At 34.1% G+C, this 21417-nt stretch overlaps 2 protein-coding genes across 3 annotated transcripts; one reads left to right on the forward strand and one right to left on the reverse strand.

Moving 5' to 3' along the window:
- The first annotated feature begins 13107 nt into the window (after nucleotides 1-13107).
- LOC141678239 (eukaryotic translation initiation factor-like) lies at nucleotides 13108-17229 on the forward strand. Of its 2 annotated transcripts, XR_012557664.1 has the most exons (6): nucleotides 13108-13396; nucleotides 13909-14077; nucleotides 14195-14320; nucleotides 16614-16687; nucleotides 16799-16864; nucleotides 16943-17229. XR_012557664.1 is itself a non-coding variant. In XM_074484504.1 (5 exons), exons 1-5 carry the CDS (start codon nucleotides 13212-13214, stop codon nucleotides 16988-16990), a joined length of 594 nt encoding a protein of 197 aa, XP_074340605.1. In that variant the 5' UTR covers nucleotides 13112-13211; the 3' UTR covers nucleotides 16991-17229. The 2 variants fall into 2 exon arrangements, 1 of the variants encoding a protein (XP_074340605.1); XM_074484504.1 differs by lacking the exon at nucleotides 16614-16687 and having other exon boundaries at nucleotides 13112-13396.
- Nucleotides 17230-17920: 691 nt separating this feature from the next.
- Nucleotides 17921-18719, reverse strand: LOC141678808 (protein PROTON GRADIENT REGULATION 5, chloroplastic). The gene is made up of 2 exons (XM_074485211.1): nucleotides 18266-18719; nucleotides 17921-18170 (listed from the first exon to the last, which is right to left on the reverse strand). The coding sequence occupies exons 1-2, from the start codon at nucleotides 18521-18523 to the stop codon at nucleotides 18066-18068; spliced, it is 363 nt and encodes a 120-aa protein (XP_074341312.1). The 5' UTR covers nucleotides 18524-18719; the 3' UTR covers nucleotides 17921-18065.
- Nucleotides 18720-21417: the final 2698 nt, after the last annotated feature.

A 21417-nucleotide genomic window follows, 5' to 3' on the forward strand; every position in this document is an offset into this window, starting at 1 on the left:
GATTAAATCATTTCTTCTTCTTCCTACTCTCGACAAACAGAATGGCGAGTCGGATGATTCACTCTTGTTGGCGGAGAGCTTCCAGCCTTTCCTCCTCCAATCGCTCTAGATGGCGATGGTAGTCCATATAGAAGAACATGAGTTGGGTCAGTACCTCCTGTGGGACAGAGTCCCATATCTCCTCAGGAATGGCCGTGATGTGCCATTCCTGCTGCCAGTCGGCACAGCTTAGCTCCATATTGAAGTTTTGGTAGTTCAAAAACATGTTGTATCTGACCATTATGTTTTTGAAAGAAAAAGTATGAAGGTAAGTTTGTGAGAAAGAGTGTGATGGGAAGGCTGATGTGAAGTGGCTGCTTATATAGGCAAGAGAATGCCAAGAGACGTAAAAGTATTTAATGCTGACAGGTAGAATTAATTCTACCTCATTTCCCAGACTTGGAAAAAGAATAACATTCATTGGAAAGAGAAAACATGGTTGAATGCGCACAAGACACAAGTAAAAGTTGACTGTTTAAGTACGAGTACCATGAATCCTAACCATAGTGACCATTAATCTTCCACTTCACATGTTCTAATTTTTACCGAGACTGTTATCAAATTTTATCCACAGATAAGTCAAGTAAAGAATTTAGACTGTAATATCAGAACTTAGACTTATTTCAGAACTTAACAGTCATCAGAACATAATTTGTTAACTCGAAAAAGAAATGCCTATCTAAGTAAATCCTCATACAAGTGCTGAGTTATACTCTTCAGAACTTAATCGTGAGAATATGCAACCAGAACTTGGCCTCAGAGTTAGTGCAAAATGACACAATGACTGTTTATCTAAAACAACATAGACCACCACAGTAATTTTCATCATTCAGATGGAGTGATTAGTGTGTGCATCAAGCGAATAGCAGACAAAGAGTAAAGTCTGATTCACTTCAGTATATCTTAGAAATAAGGCATAACTAAAATTTTGCTAAAGAGCTGTCATTATCCTGAAACCTACTGATGAATGAGTTCATGTTTGAGTCCACCTCAACTGTTTTGTGCTAATTTTATGCATCTTTTTAAATTCTATTTTACAGTGGCTCCTCAGTGTAAGTGAGTCACGACTGCTTATCAGAATTTATGCTATTATCAGAGTATTTCTCCAGTAATCATAGAGTGTGAAAAGTCACCAAGAAAATATTTTACTTTTCTAATGCATATTTACTTAATACCAGCAATGCACTTGGGTCTTCCCTTCCACATTTTTACTCTAGATCTCAAAGGAGTACCTGATTTTATTCTTTGAACCTTTTGATTTTTCTTTTTATAAGTGAGGTTTATCAGCACTTAGTACATTCAACAGTTTTACTAGTATCAGAACTTAACAGATGAGTAGCATTATTCTAATTTGTGACTTAGTAATAAGATAAACAAAGTAAACTTAACTAAGCTCAATTATCAGAATTTGCTAGTGTCATAAGATTTCCACAGAAATAATTACTTCTTACATGGGATCATTTGTTTATTGAAGACTAGTAAGTCAGTATCTAGCACAGTTATCCTCATAGGATTGAATGGTTACTTAGACAGACATATCACTTATCAGAGTTAGAAACATATATCAGAAAGCAGTCAGTACTTAAAAACATTTGTCAATTAATCACAGAATACACAAAGAGATTAAATTCTGTAAATACTGATCATAAAGTCTGATAATACAGAACAAGACTAAGCAGATTTAGAGAAAGAACCTGAAATCATTCCAAGTTCATTTACCAATCTTGTAAAAGTGGCTTCACACAGTGGTTTTGTGAAGATATCTGCTAGTTGTTGATCTGTTGGAACAAAGTGCAATTCCACTGTACCTTCATCCACATGTTCCCTTATGAAGTGGTACCTGATGCTGATGTGCTTTGTCATAAAGTGTTGAACTGGATTACCTGTCATAGCAATAGCACTTTGATTATCACAGTAAATAGGGATTTTGAAATATGTTAACCCATAATCCAGTAACTGATTCTTCATCCAAAGAATCTGTGCACAACAGCTTCCTACAGCAATATACTCTGCTTCAGCAGTTGATGTGGAAATTGACTTTTGTTTCTTGCTGAACCAAGAAACCAATCTGCCTCCAAGGAATTGGCAGCTTCCACTTGTGCTTTTCCTGTCAATTTTGCAACCTACAAAATCTGCATCTGAGTAACCTATTAGTTTAAAATCTGATTCTCTAGGATACCACAATCCTAGATCAGCTGTTCCTTTAAGATACTTAAAGATTCTTTTCACAGCTGTTAAGTGAGGTTCTCTTGGATCTGCTTGAAATCTTGCACAAAGACAGGTAGCATACATAATATCAGGCCTACTAGCAGTTAGATAGAGTAGAGAGCCAATCATACCTCTGTAGTCAGTAATATCTACTGATTTACCAGTATCCTTATCCAGTTTTGTTGCAGTGGCCATGGGAGTGGATGCACTTGAACAATCTTGCATTCCAAATTTCTTCAGCAAGTTTCTGGTGTACTTTGTTTGACAAATAAAAGTGCCTTCTTCATTCTGCTTGACTTGAAGGCCCAGAAAATAGCTAAGTTCCCCCATCATACTCATCTGATATTTTGACTGCATTAGTGTGGCAAACTTCTTGCAAAGTTTGTCATTTGTAGACCCAAAAATGATATCATCAACATAAATCTGGACCAGAAGTAAGTCTTTTCCATGGTTGAGGTAGAACAGTGTTTTGTCTATTGTTCCTCTGTTGAATCCACTTTCTAGAAGAAACTGAGCTAAAGTCTCATACCATGCTCTAGGAGCTTGCTTAAGTCCATAAAGTGCTTTATCAAGCCTGTAGACATAATTTGGATGTTTGGAATCTACAAAGCCTGGAGGTTGTTCAACATATACCTCCTCCAATTCTCCATTGAGAAAAGCACTTTTCACATCCATTTGAAAGACAGTAAACTTTTTGTGAGCAGCATAAGCCAAAAATATCCTTATGGCTTCTAACCTGGCAACTGGTGCAAATGTTTCATCATAATCAATTCCCTCCTGTTGAGAATATCCTTTTGCAACCAGCCTTGCCTTATTCCTTGTAATTATGCCATCACTATCAGTTTTGTTTCTGAATACCCACTTTGTACCAACAACAGATCTATTCTTTGGTCTTGGCACTAGGGTCCAGACTTTGTTTCTTTCAAATTCATTTAACTCTTCCTGCATTGCTTGCACCCAATCAGCATCTTGAAGAGCTTCTTCCACTTTCTTTGGCTCAGTCTGAGAGAGAAAAGAATTGTAGAGACATTCATTTGAAGTACCTGTTCTAGTTCTGACACCTGCATTAGGATTTCCAATTATCAAATCAGGTGTATGTGATTTTGTCCACTTCCTTGCAGATGGAAGGTTTTCTCTAGAACTGGATGCTCCCCCAATGATCCATGCTGTCTTCATTTTCATTTTCTGATGCTCCCCCTGAAACTATGCTCTCTGAGTTGGATTCTTCAGTATTTAGATTTTCAGCACTATCAGAACTTGGCTTATCAGAACTTGACGAATCAGAACTTGAAGAGCCAGATGTATGTTCTGATGTTTCTTGAGATGTGGTAGGATCTTGAATATGCTCCTCCTGCATAGGTGCATCTTCCTTTGACGTAGTCACCACAGTTTCAATAACATCAGAGTTTAATCCATCAGAATTTACAGTATCAGGACTTAGACTGTCAGGATTTTCAGTATCAGAGTTTGAGTCTTTATTTTCAAATCTCAGCTGATCATGGTCAATAAAATCTTCAAGACCAGTAATCTTCTTGTCATCAAAAGAGACATTGATGGATTCCATGACCACTTTTGTTCTCAAATTATAGACTCTGAAGGCTTTTGTGGAAAGTGGATATCCAACAAAGATTCCTTCATCAGCTTTTAAATCAAACTTGGATAGCTGTTCAGGATGAGTCTTGAGAACAAAACACTTGCATCCAAATACATGAAAGTATTTCAGATTTGGCTTCTTTTTCTTCACCATCTCATATGGTGTTTTTCCATGCTTGTTAATAAGTGTTGCATTTTGAGTAAAACAAGCAGTCTGCACAGCTTCAGCCCAGAAATAGGTTGGAAGCTTTGCTTCTTCAAGCATTGTACGTGCAGCTTCAATGAGAGTTCTATTCTTCCTTTCAACAACTCCATTTTGATGTGGAGTTCCAGGAGCAGAAAATTCCTACTTTATTCCATGGTTTTTGCAGAACTCTTCCATTATCAAATTCTTGAACTCAGTGCCATTATCACTCCTTAAAATTTTCACAGAATCTTTGTCCATTTTATCCAAATGTTTGACATGATCAATCAAGATAGATGCAGTTTAACTTTTTGTGTGCAAGAAATACACCCATGTGTATCTGGTGAACTCATCCACTATGACCAACGCATACTTCTTCTTTGCAATAGACATGACATTTACTGGACCAAGTAGATCAACATGTAGTAGATGATAAGGCTCAAGAATTGATGATTCAGTCTTGCTCTTGAATGAAGATTTTCTTTGTTTGGCCTTCTGACAGGAATCACAAAGGCCATCAGGAGCAAATATTGACTTTGGCAGTCCTCTCACAAGATTTTTCTTGACCAGTTCATTTATATTGTTGAAATTTAAATGAGAGAGTTTCTTGTGCCAATTCCAGCTTTCTTCAATTGATGCTCTACTCATCAGACAGATTGCAGAACCATCAGTACTTGTTGAAAGCTTAGCTTCATAAATGTTACCACGCCTGTATCCTTTCAGAACAAGTTTGCCTTTAGATTTACTCACAATTTCACAGTGTTCTTCAAAGAAATCAACATGATAACCTCTGTCACAGATTTAACTTATACTCAGTAGATTGTGTTTAAGTCCTGAGACCAGAGCTACTTCTTTAATTATGACATTTCCAAGACTGATATTGCCATATCCCAATGTTTTTCCAATGTTGCCATCTCCATAAGAAACACTTGGGCCAGCTTTCTCCACAAAGTCTGATAGCAGGGCCTTATTTCCAGTCATATATCCTGAACATCCACTGTCCTGAACTAGAATATTTTTCATGTTGCCCTGCAATCACAAAGACCAATAATTATTAGTTTTAAGGACCCAGACTTGCTTGGATCCTTTGGCCTTATTAAGTTTGTTAACATTTGCAGTGGATTTAGCATCAGAGTTTATGTTAACATTTTTCTTATCAAAACTTACACTATCAGACTTTGAATCAGAATTTACACTAGAAGGAACAATGGAAACTTTCTTCAAAGAAGGTTTATTTGATAATAATCATAGTACAAACTATGATATTCCTTACAAGTATCAATGGAATGCCATAAACTACCACAATGAAAACAAGGATTCTGTGGTTTGTATCTAACAGACTGACTCTTAACTCCTGTTTGGAAGGTAAGGAGTTAATATTTTTATTCTTCCTGCAAAAAGAAGCCAGATGGTTAGAACTTCCACAGTTATGACATGTTTTCCTAGGAGCATCAGGAACAGGTTTATAATCATTGCTTTTATTCACACCATCCTTTCCATTCCTATTTTTCCTAGGTGATTTTACCTTATTTGCATTCTTAACATCTTTCAGCTTATGCTTAAGCTGCTTCTTTGTCATTAAGCATATGTTCACTTCAGCTGTCTTTTCCTATTTTAGTTTGTCAGAAGTTAATTCCTCTTTAACTTCTGATTTCTCATTTTCAGACTTTACAGTTACAAACTTAACAGGTTTTAACTTTGGCTTTTGCTTAACAACATGCTTAATTTCTTCAGTTCCTTTATCATTCTTATCTTCTCCATAACCTAAGCCCTCTTTCCAGTTTCCACTACTTAGCAAATTTTGAGTTGTTTTGCCAGAGTTAGTCCAAGTACTGATAATCTCTCTTTCCTTTTCTAACTCAGTTTTTAGAGATTCATTCATTTTTAGCACTTCATCCCTAACATAAAAAGCATCATCTCTATCCTTCTGAGTTTGATGGAACATGACTAACTCTTTTTCTAAGAAATCATTTCTTTTCTTAAAAGCAAGATTTTCAGAAGTTAATCTTTCACATGTTAAAGTTTGATCTCTATAACTAACAAACATCGTTTTAAGATATCTTCTCAACTCATTAATATCATCAGTATGAAAAGCATAAGTAGTCTGAGGTACCTTTGTTTCATCAGCTTCAAAACTGCTCTCAGCACTTTCTTTATCAGCATTTGCCATCAATGCATAGTTCTCCTCACTTTCAGAGTCTGAGGAGTCTGTCCAGCTTTTCTGCTTTGTGACAAGAGCCTTGCCTTTGTCACCCTTTGCCTTTTTGCAATCAGGAGATATGAGGCCTTTCTCACCACAGTTATAGCATTTAACATTGGTATAATCTCCTCTGTCAGACTTTCCTCCTCTGCCTTCTGGTCTTCTGAAATTCTTCTTATCAGAACTTATGCCTTTCCTGGAAAACTTCTTTCCCTTCCTGAACTTCCTGTATGCAATCTTTGTGATTCCTTTCACCATAAGAGCACACAGCTTCATCATCTCCTCATCAGCATCAGTCTCAGGCAAGCTTTCAGAATCTGAGTCATCATTACTTTCAGAACTTGATGACTCAGTTTCAGACTTTATGAAAAGAGCTTTACCCTTGTCTTTCCTTGAGAAAGCTGCTTTGGGGGATTCTTCTTCAGCCTTAAGAGCAACTGTCCTTGACTTTCCTCCTTTCCTCTTGCTTCTTTGTTCCATCTCAAGTTCATGAGTCTTGAGCATTCCATAGATTTCATCAAGAGTTGTTTCATCAAGATTGTAGTTGTCTCTTATTGTCGTTGCCTTCAAATCCCAGCATTCAGGAAGAGCTAACAGGAATTTAAGGTTTGAATCTTCAAGATCATACTCTTTATCAACCAATAACAAATCATTCAAAAGTTTGACAAATCTATCATATAAATCATTCAATGACTCATTAGTCTTTGAGTCAAAATGTTCATACTCTTGAGTGAGTATTGTCTTCCTGTTCTTCTTAATTGTGTCAGTTCCCTGACACCTTGTTTCCAGAGCATCCCATATCTCCTTAGCAGTCTTGCAGTTGATTACCCTGTTTGACATTACATTATCAATGGCACTATGCAGTAAGTGTCGTACCTTAGCATCCTTAGCAATTGATGCTATATCTTCAGCAGTATAATCACTCTTCTCCTTTGGTACGGTCTTTGCTGCTTCACCTGCAACTGCAACAGCGAGCTTGGTTGGTTTGTGAGGTCCTTCCTTGATTCTATCAAGGTATTCTGGATCTGTTGCTTCCAGGAACATGGTCATCCTTACCTTCCATATGGGATATTCAGATGGTCTCAGTATGGGAACTCTGATAGTCTCATACCGACTTTGAATTTGTGTCTTTGGAGGTTCTTTAGTTTTGGTAGGCTTAGTTGGAGTTTCTGTGTCAGACATGATTGTGTTTGGATCTTTAACTGTATGTATGTTAACAGATCGGCTCTGATACCACTTGTTAGGTCACACACACTGTAGAGGGGGTGAATACAGTGTAAAATACAATCAAATCGAACTTTAATATATTAAGTAATCAGAAAATAAACTTTATTGAAACAATAAACTCTGTTACAGTATGGAACTATTACCTCTCAGTGATGAACAAATATCACGAGAGCTGCTAGGGTTACAATGAATAATATGCTCGATTATTATAACACTTTTAGTGTAAACCCTATGTCTGTGTTTATATACTACACAGTTACAAGATAATCGCTAATTGATATGGAATATAATTCTGCTTCCTAAAATATATCAATCAGATATCTTTTCTTCCAAGTATTCCATTCTTCACGGAACTCCTTCTTCATGCATATCTCTTCTTATGTTTATCTCGATCTTCTTTCCTTTAATCAGCTACTTTCCTTATCTGATCGTCCTTCAGCACTTAAGTTCTGATATCTAACTTCTGATGATTATCTCCTGATAATATAAGTACTGATATCCTTAAGTCCTGACTTCCAGTATAAGTACTGATCAACAGTTAAGTACTGATTTGTCCTGTTAAGTAAGATCTGAAATCTAAACATAAATTATATTAGCCATGACATTATCAAATATATCTAACAATCTCCCCCAACTTGTAAATTAGCATAATATACAAGTCTAACAGATATTTGATGATGTCAAAAACATTAAGTACAAATGCATGAGAATTAGACTAGATTACTACAACTTACAGTCCTTAAAGCTTTACCAATATTCAACTTCTGATAACAACTTCAGTCTGTACAAATATCAGAATTTAAGCAGTTGTAGATCTTCAACTTGGCTTCATCATCTGATCTCTCTGATGTCAGGAGTTGTTCTGAGATAGTTCTTCAACAAACATTTCTCAGCATATCTGAGTTCTTCAATCATTCTCCTTTTAGGATCTTTAAGCTCTGCAGTATCTTCACCAGTTTGAAAGATTGCAGCTCTGAGATCATTGATCTTTGCTTTTCTCAACTCCTGATCTAGTCTTATGACATAGGCTTTGTCAGACTCCAGATTGAATTCAAGTCCCTTAATACCAAGATATGTTCTGATCTGCGCAGTATTAGGCTTCATATCAACAATATCACCATTGTGATCTCTGTACTTTGGAACATATGTGATGTCAGACTTAACAGAATAAAGCCTTTTCTGTCTCTGAATCTATTCTTTTAAGTAGCTTGCAGCAGTTCCTGTTATTCTGTCATCCACTTGAAGTAAGAAAAGTACATGCTCCAATTCTTCAAAATACTTCAATGAAATAGCATTTTGTCTTATATGATAAACCCTACCATCTGTCATGAAATACAACATGATGTATTCTTTCAAGTAGGTATGGTAAACCATCTGTACAGATTCCAGTTGATTCAATCTCTCAGGAGTTGCTCCAATACCTGGTTAACTCAACTCTATATGAGTCGAACACTCTTGTAATACTTAATTATCCAAAATAACCTTTTATCCTAACTTCTCTTGGGGATTAAATCCTATAGCCCTGATACCAAACTGTGACGCCCTCAAACTCGGGGTTAGGAATGAGGACCCCCAACACCAATAAACTAATATAATAACAGCAGAAATATAATAAACCCCGAAGCTAACATGATCTAAACAGGATAAAATATGAGACAAGATTACAACTACCAATCAAAATAATATTATTAAAACCCTTAATATAAATAAAACTGAATTATTCGATTCCGACTTGGAACCGACAGCTAACCCCAAAAGTATATGATTCAGCTATTATACTTCCCACCAACTTATTATCACTTGCTCACACAGCATCTACCTGATCTGGAATCTGAAATCCCACGACACGATAGGGACTTCCAGGAACGCTCTTGCGAGCGGTGCGCCTAAGTCTGGCCATCTTCTTGTTTAACTACCATTGTTAGATCAGACAAATAAATGAGCAAAGAAGCTCAACAAGTAACTATACAAACAGTTCTAAATATCAACATAATCAACAATATATGAGGCATTCTATTTCATTAACTAGGTGGCATCGTTCTATCAATTCCTAGGAAAGGGGTTCCAAAGGAAGGTTTCAAAAGCTTTTAAGATTCAAGTTTGTATAACCAATGTTTCTCAAGATCAATCGATAGGGTACTCAGAGAGTTTCACACTTTGAGAGATAAATCGCTCTAAGCGACCATCAATAAAAAATTAAAGTGACAGGGTTCTCAAACAAGATTCTCAGAATTTTAAGGAAGAATCAATTCAAACTATTCAACTTCAAATCAAAAGAAAAGCGTAATGCTTGTTGCAACATTTATAAAACTTTTACTTTCATTACTTAACAACAAAGAACCCTTGATTGTGATATCCATCTTTTAAGTATAATACGGATGATCAGCCCGTACTGACCTCCATCCGGTTATTAAGGTACCTATAGCATTATTCCAGCTTTATATTGGACTAGTCCCGCTAGTCTCTTACATGATTGGACTAGTTCTACTAGCCTCTTACGTTTCTATCCAATCCTTTAGGAATTTATTTGGAAAACCTTTATGTTGGAATACAAGGAACTTTGGCTAAATTCATTTTAACTTTACTGATATGTGAAATCGCTTGGACTCATTCAAGTCGAAAGTTATTCTTAAGTTCAATTCAAAAATTCAAGGAAAGTGAACAAATGAGAAACGAAAAGGGATCGTAAGTTAAGGATATGATCAAACGTTAAACATGGTATAACAAGGCTGTTATCAAGATAGTTCCAAAGAACGATGCATAAACATGGCACATGTGATAATCAAAGGAATCTAGGTTAACAAGGTATGACATATGAAAGGTTCATTACGACTCTCTTAGGGTCAAGGGATCATAAGATAACAAAATATGAAAATAGGGTATAAGTACTTGGAACAAGGGTTTACCATTAGGGTTTATCACAATGATTAATAACAGGTTTATCACAAGGATCAATAACAGGTTTATCACAAGGATCAATAAAAGTATCACAATGATTCTTTATTCTATTAGTGCATGACATCAATAATCTTTCTATAATCAATTAATAATATAAGGAAGAGTTACTTGCCTCAAAAAGTTTTCCTATTTTATGGAACCTGAGCTACTTCCACCTAAGACCTCTTTCCCTTTTCTAGCCTGAATGCCTCCGCTTTCCAAATCTACAATACCAAACAAAACCCTAATTGATAACTTGATCGAATCTTGATATTTCTCAGAATGTCTGACTTCCACCCCAATCACAATATCTACTTATCTTATATATTTATATAACACATAACATATTATAGGTTACACTTTTATATGCTTTATATCACTGAATGACTCGATACTTCACACATAGCAAGTAATCATATAATCTCATAACCCGACACCAAATCTTATTAAATCATATCGACTACGCTTCTTATACATATCTTTATACTTTCTTTTCGAAAACCGAGCAACGTATTCGTAAATACACTATCCCTTTTTCTCAACAATAATCAATCACAATCAGTTCTAGTACTTAGCTTTTAACACACTCACTTACACAATTATCAATCGATCCACCAATTACTCATTATCACTTAAGATTTTCATTTCGACATATTATAAAACGCAGCATGCAACTCGACTTACAACATATTACATAACAACTTACTAAATCGAAGTATAACATGAATTCAAATCCAGCAACTCCATCCCCTATTTATCATTAAACTGTACTTACTTTAATTTCTATAACCGAAAACTACACTTATCACATGCAAATCCACATTAGCACATAGTTCAATTCATATATCACAAAATACATAACTCGACCCGAGTTGATCCAAAAATTCAAGTCTAAAACCGAATAAGAACAAAAATTTTAATCCTTAAAATCTGAAAATCATATCTTAAACATATTCGATTAATTACACAACCATTCCTTAATTACTCGAACCATAATTCATAAACCATAATCGAAAATCCAAACTTAGATACACAATTTCGACATGCATGTAAACATATAAGTTTTTTTTATAAAAATTAGGGCTCAGTTTACACATCACCGCCCACCACCGGCTCACCGGAGTTCACCGCCGATGGCGGCAAGGGTTCGGGGTTGTCAAAATCGGCCCCCCAACTCGAAATCTCACCGATTTCTTCTAAAAATCTAACCCCAACTTAACATGCAACAATAACCAAGTATAGTCCTTCAAGAATTCGAGCTCAAATCTTGCAGCAACAAAGAAACCGAATGGGGCTTCGTCCCCAAAACACCGATACACACACATGCAACCACACACACACAGAGATATATATATATATAAATCAAGAAAGGGGTATAACATGAGCTGGGGATCGAATTTCAGTCAAGAAACATGAAAGATCGAGAGAGAGAGAACTCAAGAGTTCGAGAGAGGGACTTAGAAATGAGACACGAGGAGGAGAGAAAGAAATTAGGAGGGTGGAGATATAAGGTGGAGTGGAGGGGTAAAAGGGTAATCTTCCAATTTTATTTTTCTTTTCTTTATATATAACATGATTTGACCATATATTAAAAAACAGCTTTTAAAATCCGAAAAGTGCCACAAACTTATCAATTTTTTTTTCTAAATAACACAAATTTATTTTTAAATAAAAGAGTATAAAATTAGATCTCTCCCCGTATTTTTAGAATAATTTTTTTTGCGAACGAATTAATTTCTATGAATTTTATAAATAAATCCCTAATAATAAAAATAAACTCTGAAAAGTCATTTTAAAATATCCAAACGTCAAATTAAATCCGACCATTATTTTTAAAAAGTCCTTATGATGATTCTAGAGATAATAAAATAAAATTTGCAACTTGATCATATTTTAACAATTTTATAAAAATGTATAGGGATCAATTAATCCTTATTTTAATCAAATAAATCCTCTAAAAATATTTTAAAAAACTTGTAAATCACATATTCATACTCGCAACTTTAAAATAACATATATTCATCCAATAATATCAAACATATTTCACATTGGTATATTCAAACACATTAATCCTCTTTTTAATAACTGATTACGCATATAACATTTACTCGATAATTCAAATAACAATATAACTTTTTCAATTACGAATCCAAATCACAGAAACACACTGAGGACTCCACATTTATCATAACTTATTATAATACTCAATTTTATTATTCTTAATCCTATTCATTTAATCCATCCTCTGAATAACGGGTCCCGTTCTACCTGACGACCCGACAATCATATCTTAACCTTTTTCGCTGACTCATCAAACTGGAACGAGACTTTACCCGTTCATTATTACTATTTCACAGAAATTCACATAAACCACAAAATTATATAACTTAATATTTTATACTCATAAATCCACATAATCCACAATTATAACACGCAACTGTATTTTTTTCATATAAATACTTCGCGAAAATCCCGGTTGCTACAATTGTATTATTAGTTTGGAGGTTTATTCCAACTGTTTTCCGGTATTTTAATAAATGCAGTATATTTTTTTGTAAAAAAAAATTGTGATTATGTTCTTAACAAATAATTTTTTAATAAAAAAATAAAGTATTTTGCCCGTGTTCTTTATTTTTCTTTTACATAACCCCGTTTAAATAATAAATATTTGTCAAAATTAACCAGCCCAGCCCAGCCCGTTAAATTGCGTCAGCCACAAAATAATCCAATATTTGAAACCCGTAAATCACATGTTCTAGCTAGCTCCTTCCTCTTGCACAGGCACAGAGCTGCAAGAGATAAAACAAACAAAGCAAGAAAAAAATGGTGGAAGTAAGCGGCGCTGAAACAGTGGAGGAGATGAAGGAGATTCAAACCCAACAGCCCAACCTGTTGGAAAACGAATGGGCTTTTTGGTTTGATAACCAATCCAAGCCCAAAGTCGGCGCCGCTTGGGGTTCTTCTCTTCGCAAAGCCTTTACTTTTCATTCCATTCAAGATTTCTGGTGGTATATATTACATTTCTTTTTATTTATTTCTTATGTTAATTCTTTGTTTTTTTAATTGTTGTTTGTGTTATGTGCTGCTTATTTTGTTCTACTTTTGTGTTTGTTTTTTGAGTAATTGTATCGGGTAAATTTGTAAAGATTGGATTTTTTTTATCACCCGTTGAGCCTAATTGTAGTACTTTCGTTATCTTGTGATTTTATCTCGTGTGGAGAGTTATGCTAAAATATAAGTAGACATTATCTCCATTAGTAAGACTATGGAGTGAGAGGAGATGTTGTTGTAAAATTAACATACGGATGAGATGAGTTTGATATTAGTACGGCATGTTTGACAGTTCATTTTTATTATTGTTTTCTTTACTATTTAAAGAACTTAGTTAGAGCATAGACATTATTAGGTATCGGATGTTGGTAGGCAGTTGTGAGCTATGAACTCGACTTAAATTGAAAATGTAGCTTCCCTTAATAATGTCAAGATTGAAAGTAATTTCATGTTGTCAATATTCTTGCAGCTTGTATGATCGGGTATTTAAGCCAAGCAAGTTGCCTGAGAAATCTGATTTTCATTTGTTCCGAGCTGGGGTTGAGCCTAAGTGGGAGGATCCTGCATGTGCTAATGGAGGCAAGTGGACTGTAATTTCGAGCAACAAGGACGGCCTTGAAACCATGTGGCTTGAAACTGTATGTATCATATTTCTTGGCTTTAATGTGGCAATCAATATTCTTTAATTAATTCGAACTTATAGTTGCTTAAGCGCGGTGGGCAAGTTGTATGAATGATGTTGTTTTATCGAGCAGCTGATGGCTTTAATTGGAGAACAATTCGAGGAGGCTGAGGAGATCTGTGGTGTAGTTGTCAGCGTGCGACAAAGACAGGATAAAATTGCTTTGTGGACTAGAAATGCAGCTAATGAAGCTGTTCAGGTGAAAAATCTTTGCCTTTAATGCTGACATCAAAATATATATTTTTTTGTATTTGCTCTATATGTTTATTTTCTAATTAGGAAACTAGTAGATACAGTATCAGTTTTTTTGAAGCCGAGGAGATTAAATCCCTAATGTACATGATTCCGTTCTGTCTACTGATATGTAAGTTTAGGGTTTTCATACGGTTCGTTTAACCGAAAAACGAATAATTTCCAGTTCAGTTAATGTTCAGTTCGGTTTATTGTGTGTACATAAATTCTTCAATAATTAGGTATTCGGTAATTTCAGTTCAGTAATAGGCTAGACTGTATAAGCACTGAATAAAATAATACATTTACATGCATTAATATATTTTATATATAGGGATTTGGATTGGGCCTCTACTGAATTATTTGGGTTAACACTGCTACAAAGTAGTGAAGCTATCAGTCTATTTGCTAATCCTCTATCCTAATTTCTGACCTATCAGTATATTTATTATCGTGTATTCTAATTTCTACCACAACCCACCTTTACTCTCTAAGTCTATTTCTTCTTCTTCAAATCTATAGTTGTTAGTTGTTCAATTTCCACTTCGGCGCTGGATTTGCTTTATTCTCTTCTCTATATGCTTTATTCTCTTCTCTATATATGTGTGTGTATTTTTTAAATTGGCATTTTTTTCTATATTTTTCTGTTTACACAAACTAATTAGTTCATAATGTTCAAATTCACTATCCCCGGATGGTGTTCCAGTATAAGAATAAAGATTATTAATTTGTTTTAGTTTTCTTATTCATATATTCTCCCCTTCTTGTTATTGGCAGAAAATGAAGTGGTATTGTAATTTGGTTTTTAAGTCAGTAGTGGGTTATAAATGATTTGTTCTTTTCAGTTTGGTACATTAACTAAATTTAATTTGGTTTATCGGTATTAGTTTTTCAGATATTTGGTTTTCGGTCTCCGAAATATATTCCAATCGCCGAAGTCATAGCCCTAGGTGTTAGCTATGCAATTAATTTGGTTAGGAGTACCTGGTTGTGTACTATTATTCTTCCACCATGTTCAGACTGCAACCCTGCTTCTATATCACTCAGCTTGTCAATATCAATGTATCGATATATGTATCGGGATAGACATATATTAGTATTAGTTATCAGTAATAGTTTGGGATACTAAGTAATTAGTAGTGAGTATTGAGGCAGGGCATTTATGTCTTTTCAGAAGTTATTAGTTACAAGTTAGTAGAGTCTATAAATAGATCTACTAGTTGTAATCTCATATTATGTTGAACATATGAATATGGCTTTTGCCACCAATCTCTTTCTCTCTCTATAACTGTTTTGTATCTTTCTCTCTCTAGGGGTTCTTCTTCCCGATTCTGGTCTCTCTCTCTGAAGTCTGATCTGTCTCTATCTCTCTAATCTCTCTTTTCTGTCTCTAATCTCATTCTATCGACCTCTATTTGTTAGTTGTTGCTTATATAAATAGAAAATTCCATAAATAGTGACAAACAGCTAAGGAATCAACTAGTTCCTGACAATATGTAACTAATGGAGAACACAACAGAAACTGCTTTGCACCTTTCGGTGAGTTATCAAATTTTAGTTTCATACAAGAATATATTTATTAGTTATTCCCTTAATGCTTCCAATTCTGTAAGTTTCAAGTTGTGCAAGTGCATCCTTCCATGAAAGGGCAGTCTTGAAGTTTAGTGCCTTACCAACTGCATGAATGAGTGATGAACGATAAACCTGCTCGTTTTCCACACACTTGAGCTCCACAAGGAATTCATCGTGCGGAGAGTCAAGTTGATCGGTATAACAGTTTTCTTAAACATATCCAAAGCTTTATAAACTTTCAGGGTGGTAATATCGACAGGAATACAGGATGCTTGCACTGTTAATATCGACCGATTGTGTATAAGTACTGAAACCAGTCATATAAGAGAAGAAGAGAGTATGCATCTTCAATAACGCACAATTATTATAAGTTGAAGTTAGGAGAGAAACTTATGATTGGGTTGCTATTTTTAAGTTGAAACTGAGAGATAGGTATGACCATTGAAGGACTAGACTGTTATAATGATTTAAAGAAACAACCTAAATACTCACCCTTAAACACACTCTCTTTATTTGTACACTTTTGATGTTGATATACTTTAATAGTATTATTTTCTGCATTTTCTGGTGAAGGCAACCCCCCTTCACAGTGCCTCAGTTTACAGGCTAACGGCATGCATTTATTGAGATCACCCGCTGTTCTTTTTTATTTCTTTTTTATTTCTTATTTGTTTGTATTCTTGTCACAGTTTCTGTCAACTGTGTTACGATTAAATACATTTAACTGGATCACAAATTTTTTGATCCATATGTCTCGGTGCTGGTAAACTTCCCATCCAAACTTAAGTTTTGCTTTCCGTCCGTATTAGCATACTAAATGATGCAGTCCAGTATAGAATGTGATTTTATAATCTGATTATTGTTTTTTTTGCAGATGAGCATTGGAAGGAAGTGGAAGGAAATTCTTGATATCACGGATAAGATTTCATACAGCTTTCATGTATGAAATTGTGGCTGCCTTTTACTATCCGAGTCATCAAAAGACAATAAAACTCACGAATTGTCTTGATTGTTGCAGGATGATTCTAAAAGGGAGAGATCTACGAAAAGTCGATATGTTGTCTAACTTACCAAACCTTCGCCATTTATCTTGCTGAGTTTGGAAATTTTAATTTCCAGATTGTAATGACACCGTATTGAGCCCGATGTTATTACAATGAGGCATGTACTGTTATGTAGCAACGATTTGCCTCCAAATATCTTGGGTCCGTATCATGTACTGTTATGTAGCAACGATTTGCCACCAAATATCTTGGGTCCGTATTTTTGATAATAATTTTACTTTGACATTGAAAATTGTTAAAATTGTAGTTATTATTTTAGGTTTTGATATTTTTTCCCAAGCGTTTTAAAGGATTAGCTTCTCAACCCCGAAGTTGCAACATAAGCCCATTCCTGTTGATGGAGGTATCAATCACTTACTATAGAGCCATCCTTTCTCAGTAAGGTCTTGTTTTAGTAAAATATCATGACCACCAAAAGTTTTAAATTTTAATGAAGTATATGGTAATGTGTGAAAAAATTTGGTGGCTAATATTCAACAGGATAGTTCTTTTAAGTTACGATGTTGATCACTATGCCCAGAGTGCCTTTCGTGAATAATGTTAACTTCGCAGAATAGAGCAGTTATGTTTGTGTGCATAATGTGCCTTGATATCTCACAATACAGCAATTATGTTTGTGCAAACAGCGGTTTAGATATGAATTTTTTGGTAGGTAACAGTAAATGTGAAGGCACCTCCATTCCATGTTCCAATTTCATGATGTTTAGATTCACTGTATTTACCTTTATAAATATTTGTTTCTTGAAAATTTGTGTTTTGGCTGAATAATGCATAGATATTATAGCGTTTTAAATGAAGACCACACAAAGTAGATGCGACTCTTTGATACCAATACCACACGTTCAAGTTTCTTCACTAAGCTATTATGGTAAACTAAGTAGACAAAAGAAGCTAAGCAAATTGGGGGGGGGGGGGGGTAACAAAATAGTATATGGATGTATGAATATGACGATATTAGCTTAACATGGTGACTATTACTTAACCCAGATGAAGAGAAGAGTATTTACATCTGGAAGTCCTTAAACTATTACAATCGTTGAATCCAAATGTACCCTTGATGTACAATGAACTCCGTAATTATGCCAGGAATCCAAGTCTCTCACCGTTTTTCTTTGCTAGTCTGATGAGCCCTTGTCGTTGTTTTTGATCTGCTCCTATCGACTTGCAGAACTCGTTAATAACCTGCAGAGAGTATACGTAGATTTAGTTAAATTAAACTGCAACAACATATTGAAAAAATTCTACTGGTTAGTTCACACACAGCAAGTCTCAAGTACCTGAGAGTGTAAAGCAATTGCCTTTCCTCTAAGCTGATTGAACTGCTTCTTACCAACTATGTTACGTACTACCACAACAGCAGGAGCAAAAAGTCCTTTCCCTTCATTAACATTCTTCATCATTGGCTGTGATCGAATAGGCTTTCCAACGCGTACCTGCGTAGGAACTGACTTAACCAACATGGCGCAATCTTCATTAGCCATGGATGTTGCCCATGTCCCGGTAAAAGAAGAACAAATGGAAACTGAAGTTGCCATTTGAAACACACCACACAATATCAACTACTAAAAGTTTCTTTCTCTGTTTTGGTAGATCTTGAAATAAATGTCTTCAAGGCTCTTAAGACAAGTATTATTTTGAGGGGTGTTTAAATTAAAATGTTCTAGCGAATTCTCAGGCTCCTATCTCTTAAGATGTGTGTGATGTTTTGGTGTAGATATAAGAACCTCATGTTTCATTGGATGAAATTGTGTGGGAAATGTTATAGAATCCTTTAGAACCACACACGCTGGTGACTTGAAAATTAAGTTTGATTTTTCTTCAACACGTAATTTTATTTTACTTCTCCTTTCTTCCGGTCCCTTTTGGTTTGGAGGAAAATCTGTTACAGCCCTTATAGTGGCCCTCTTTTGTATATGGGTCCCAAAATTTCCATGTGGAACAATCAAGGCTGTCCGTTAAGGCCACTGATATGCGATCGTTCCTTTCCGTCAATTTATATGCTCGGGAGATAAAATTTATTCATTTATCGAAAGATTAAAAATACATTATCACTGTTATATTTTGAGAAGATTAACGAGGTTATCGGTTTACTAAATATATATTTATCAAGAATCTGCTGTATTGGTGAAAGTAACTTTTAAGTGTGGGTAGTCTCCTGGACGGGAGCGTTTTGACCAAAGAGTAGGTGCAACAAATGTGAACCTTGTTTATGCAGGTGGACGGAGGGAAGCAAAACCTACTTGGTCACAGCTAAATGTTGACATCAAAATCAACCTTGTTTTTCAGCCGTTAAAAAGGTTTCCTCACTCGTTTTTTTAAAACATATATAGCGACTTACTAGCGTGTCTATTTGTTGGAGTTAATTACATTTTATAATCCCTACCTTTCATTAAATAACAAAATTATATATTTATTTTCGAAAATACAGTTTGTAACCTCTAACTTTAGATATCAAATACAATGTGCATCCCTTTAACCATTTTGTTAAAAATATTTATATTGTGAAGGGTAAAATTGAAATTCAGCAAAATATTTAAATAATGATTTTAAATTTTTTTAAATTAAAATAAAATATAAAATATAAAATTATAAAAATAATATTAATGTCAATTATTTTATTACTCAATATAATTTTTAAAATTTTAAAATATAGATATATTTAGAAACTTTATGATTATATATATAAACATATTATTTTCTTAATAAATATATTTTAAGTATTTAACATAACGATTAATTTAGAGTATTACTAGTAGAAAATAGCTATAATTTTTTTCATGTAAAAAATACATTAAAATAAATATTTTAATTAATTTGGAATTTTAGTTATTAATATTAACATTTCAATTTCAATTTTATAACCGCAAGAGATACATGTTGTAGTTGATATTGAAAATTAAGGATTATAAACTGTATTTTACAAAATAAGTATACTATTTTGATTTTAAATGAAAAGCGGAGGTTGTAAAGTGCAATTAACTCCTATTTGTTGCAAATGCAGTGTTTCTAATTTTCCAATTCAACATTTTCTCGTATAGCATGTTGTGGTACAACTTAGAAGTAGAACAATAGGATGCAATGAACATAAAAGAAAAGTATAGCAACTCCAACAGCTTAGTAGCAACTCTCCAACAACTTAGCTATTTGAAGTTTTAACGTCTAATATAAGGAATGTAGAGAAAAAAACACTCCAACAGTTTCCCGTAATTCATACACACTTTCTCTTTCTCCATTTTATGTAATAATGTTACTTTTTAATAATTAAATATTGTATAAAGAATGAATATAGAAAATATTGTTGGAGTTAAAAATAACTATTGATATTTAAAATTACTAAAATCCAATATTTTATATTAAATTTAGAAAATAAAGTCGGAAGCTGTAAGAAATCTTTAATAATATCAAATTGGACAGGAACTTGAACGGTAGTAAAACGAAGTGCCTGTTTGGCAGTAGCATATTTCACCTTAAACGTAAACGGGCTCAAATCTTATTTTCAAATTTAGCAGACTATTTGGGTATTTTAAGAGAATGTTCATATTTACGTTCACGTTTTCATCATACAGCAAATTTTCAACTCTTCTTTTAGTTTTAACGTCTGCAATTGCACGTTTATAAACAACTTACTAGAAAATATGAAATGGTTTGAATAAAAGTGTTTGAATATCTGTAATTTTCTAATATAAATAAACACGTTATATATATCATATAATTCTAACGAAACTCATTCCTATTTAATCTCCTTGTAAACCATAATTCTGGTTTATCCGTAGCTGTAAGCTCGCTGATAGACCTTTCAAAAGAGGGTATCAAATTAATCTTTATATATTATTCTTCATTGTTATGATGCAAACAAACTATTATATATAAAATATTAGGGGTGTACACGGTTTGGCCAACCCGACAAATCCAAACCGAACCGACCCTATTTCGGCCGAACCAAACTGATTTTTTTCAACCCGATATATAGTTGGGTTGAAAAAATGTCAACCCGATTTAATTGGGTGGGATATGGTTTTCGATAATTTTAAACCAATCCAACCCAACCCGATTAAAATATATATGTACATGCTAATAAGTTAATCCAAAATTATGTTTAGGCCATTTACATAGATCCATATATCTCTAACTCTAAATGTAACTTATAACCTCCGTGTTCATAGTTCATTTCGTAACAACAATAGATGTTTGATTAGTGTTATATTTTTTGCATTAGTGATTCATTCCAATATTTAAAGCGTAAGCAATATTATTAGTACTTTTGATGTCGAAAATTAGATGCTTAAGACTATTCAATATGGAGGATTGTAATATTGTTTTGAACTATTTTCAAGTGTTTTAAACTTTGAAACCTTATATTTTATTATAATTTTTTATATTAATTTTGTATATTTAATAAACCGATCAAACCGATCCAAACCGAACCAAA

Source organism: Apium graveolens, chromosome 8, assembly GCF_009905375.1.
Source record: "Apium graveolens cultivar Ventura chromosome 8, ASM990537v1, whole genome shotgun sequence".
NCBI classification, from domain to species: Eukaryota; Viridiplantae; Streptophyta; class Magnoliopsida; order Apiales; family Apiaceae; genus Apium; species Apium graveolens.

Bases quoted from the DNA above. Each gene is read 5' to 3' on its own strand.
- LOC141678239 (XM_074484504.1), top strand. From the start codon at position 13,212: ATGGTGGAAGTAAGCGGCGCTGAAACAGTGGAGGAGATGAAGGAGATT. The intron at 14,078-14,194 runs GTATGTATCATA...TTTATCGAGCAG, and splicing joins AAACCATGTGGCTTGAAACT to CTGATGGCTTTAATTGGAGA. The intron at 14,321-16,798 runs GTGAAAAATCTT...TTTTTTTTGCAG, and splicing joins CAGCTAATGAAGCTGTTCAG to ATGAGCATTGGAAGGAAGTG.
- LOC141678808 (XM_074485211.1), bottom strand. From the start codon at position 18,523: ATGGCAACTTCAGTTTCCATTTGTTCTTCTTTTACCGGGACATGGGCA. The intron at 18,171-18,265 runs GTACTTGAGACT...TACTCTCTGCAG, and splicing joins CAATTGCTTTACACTCTCAG to GTTATTAACGAGTTCTGCAA.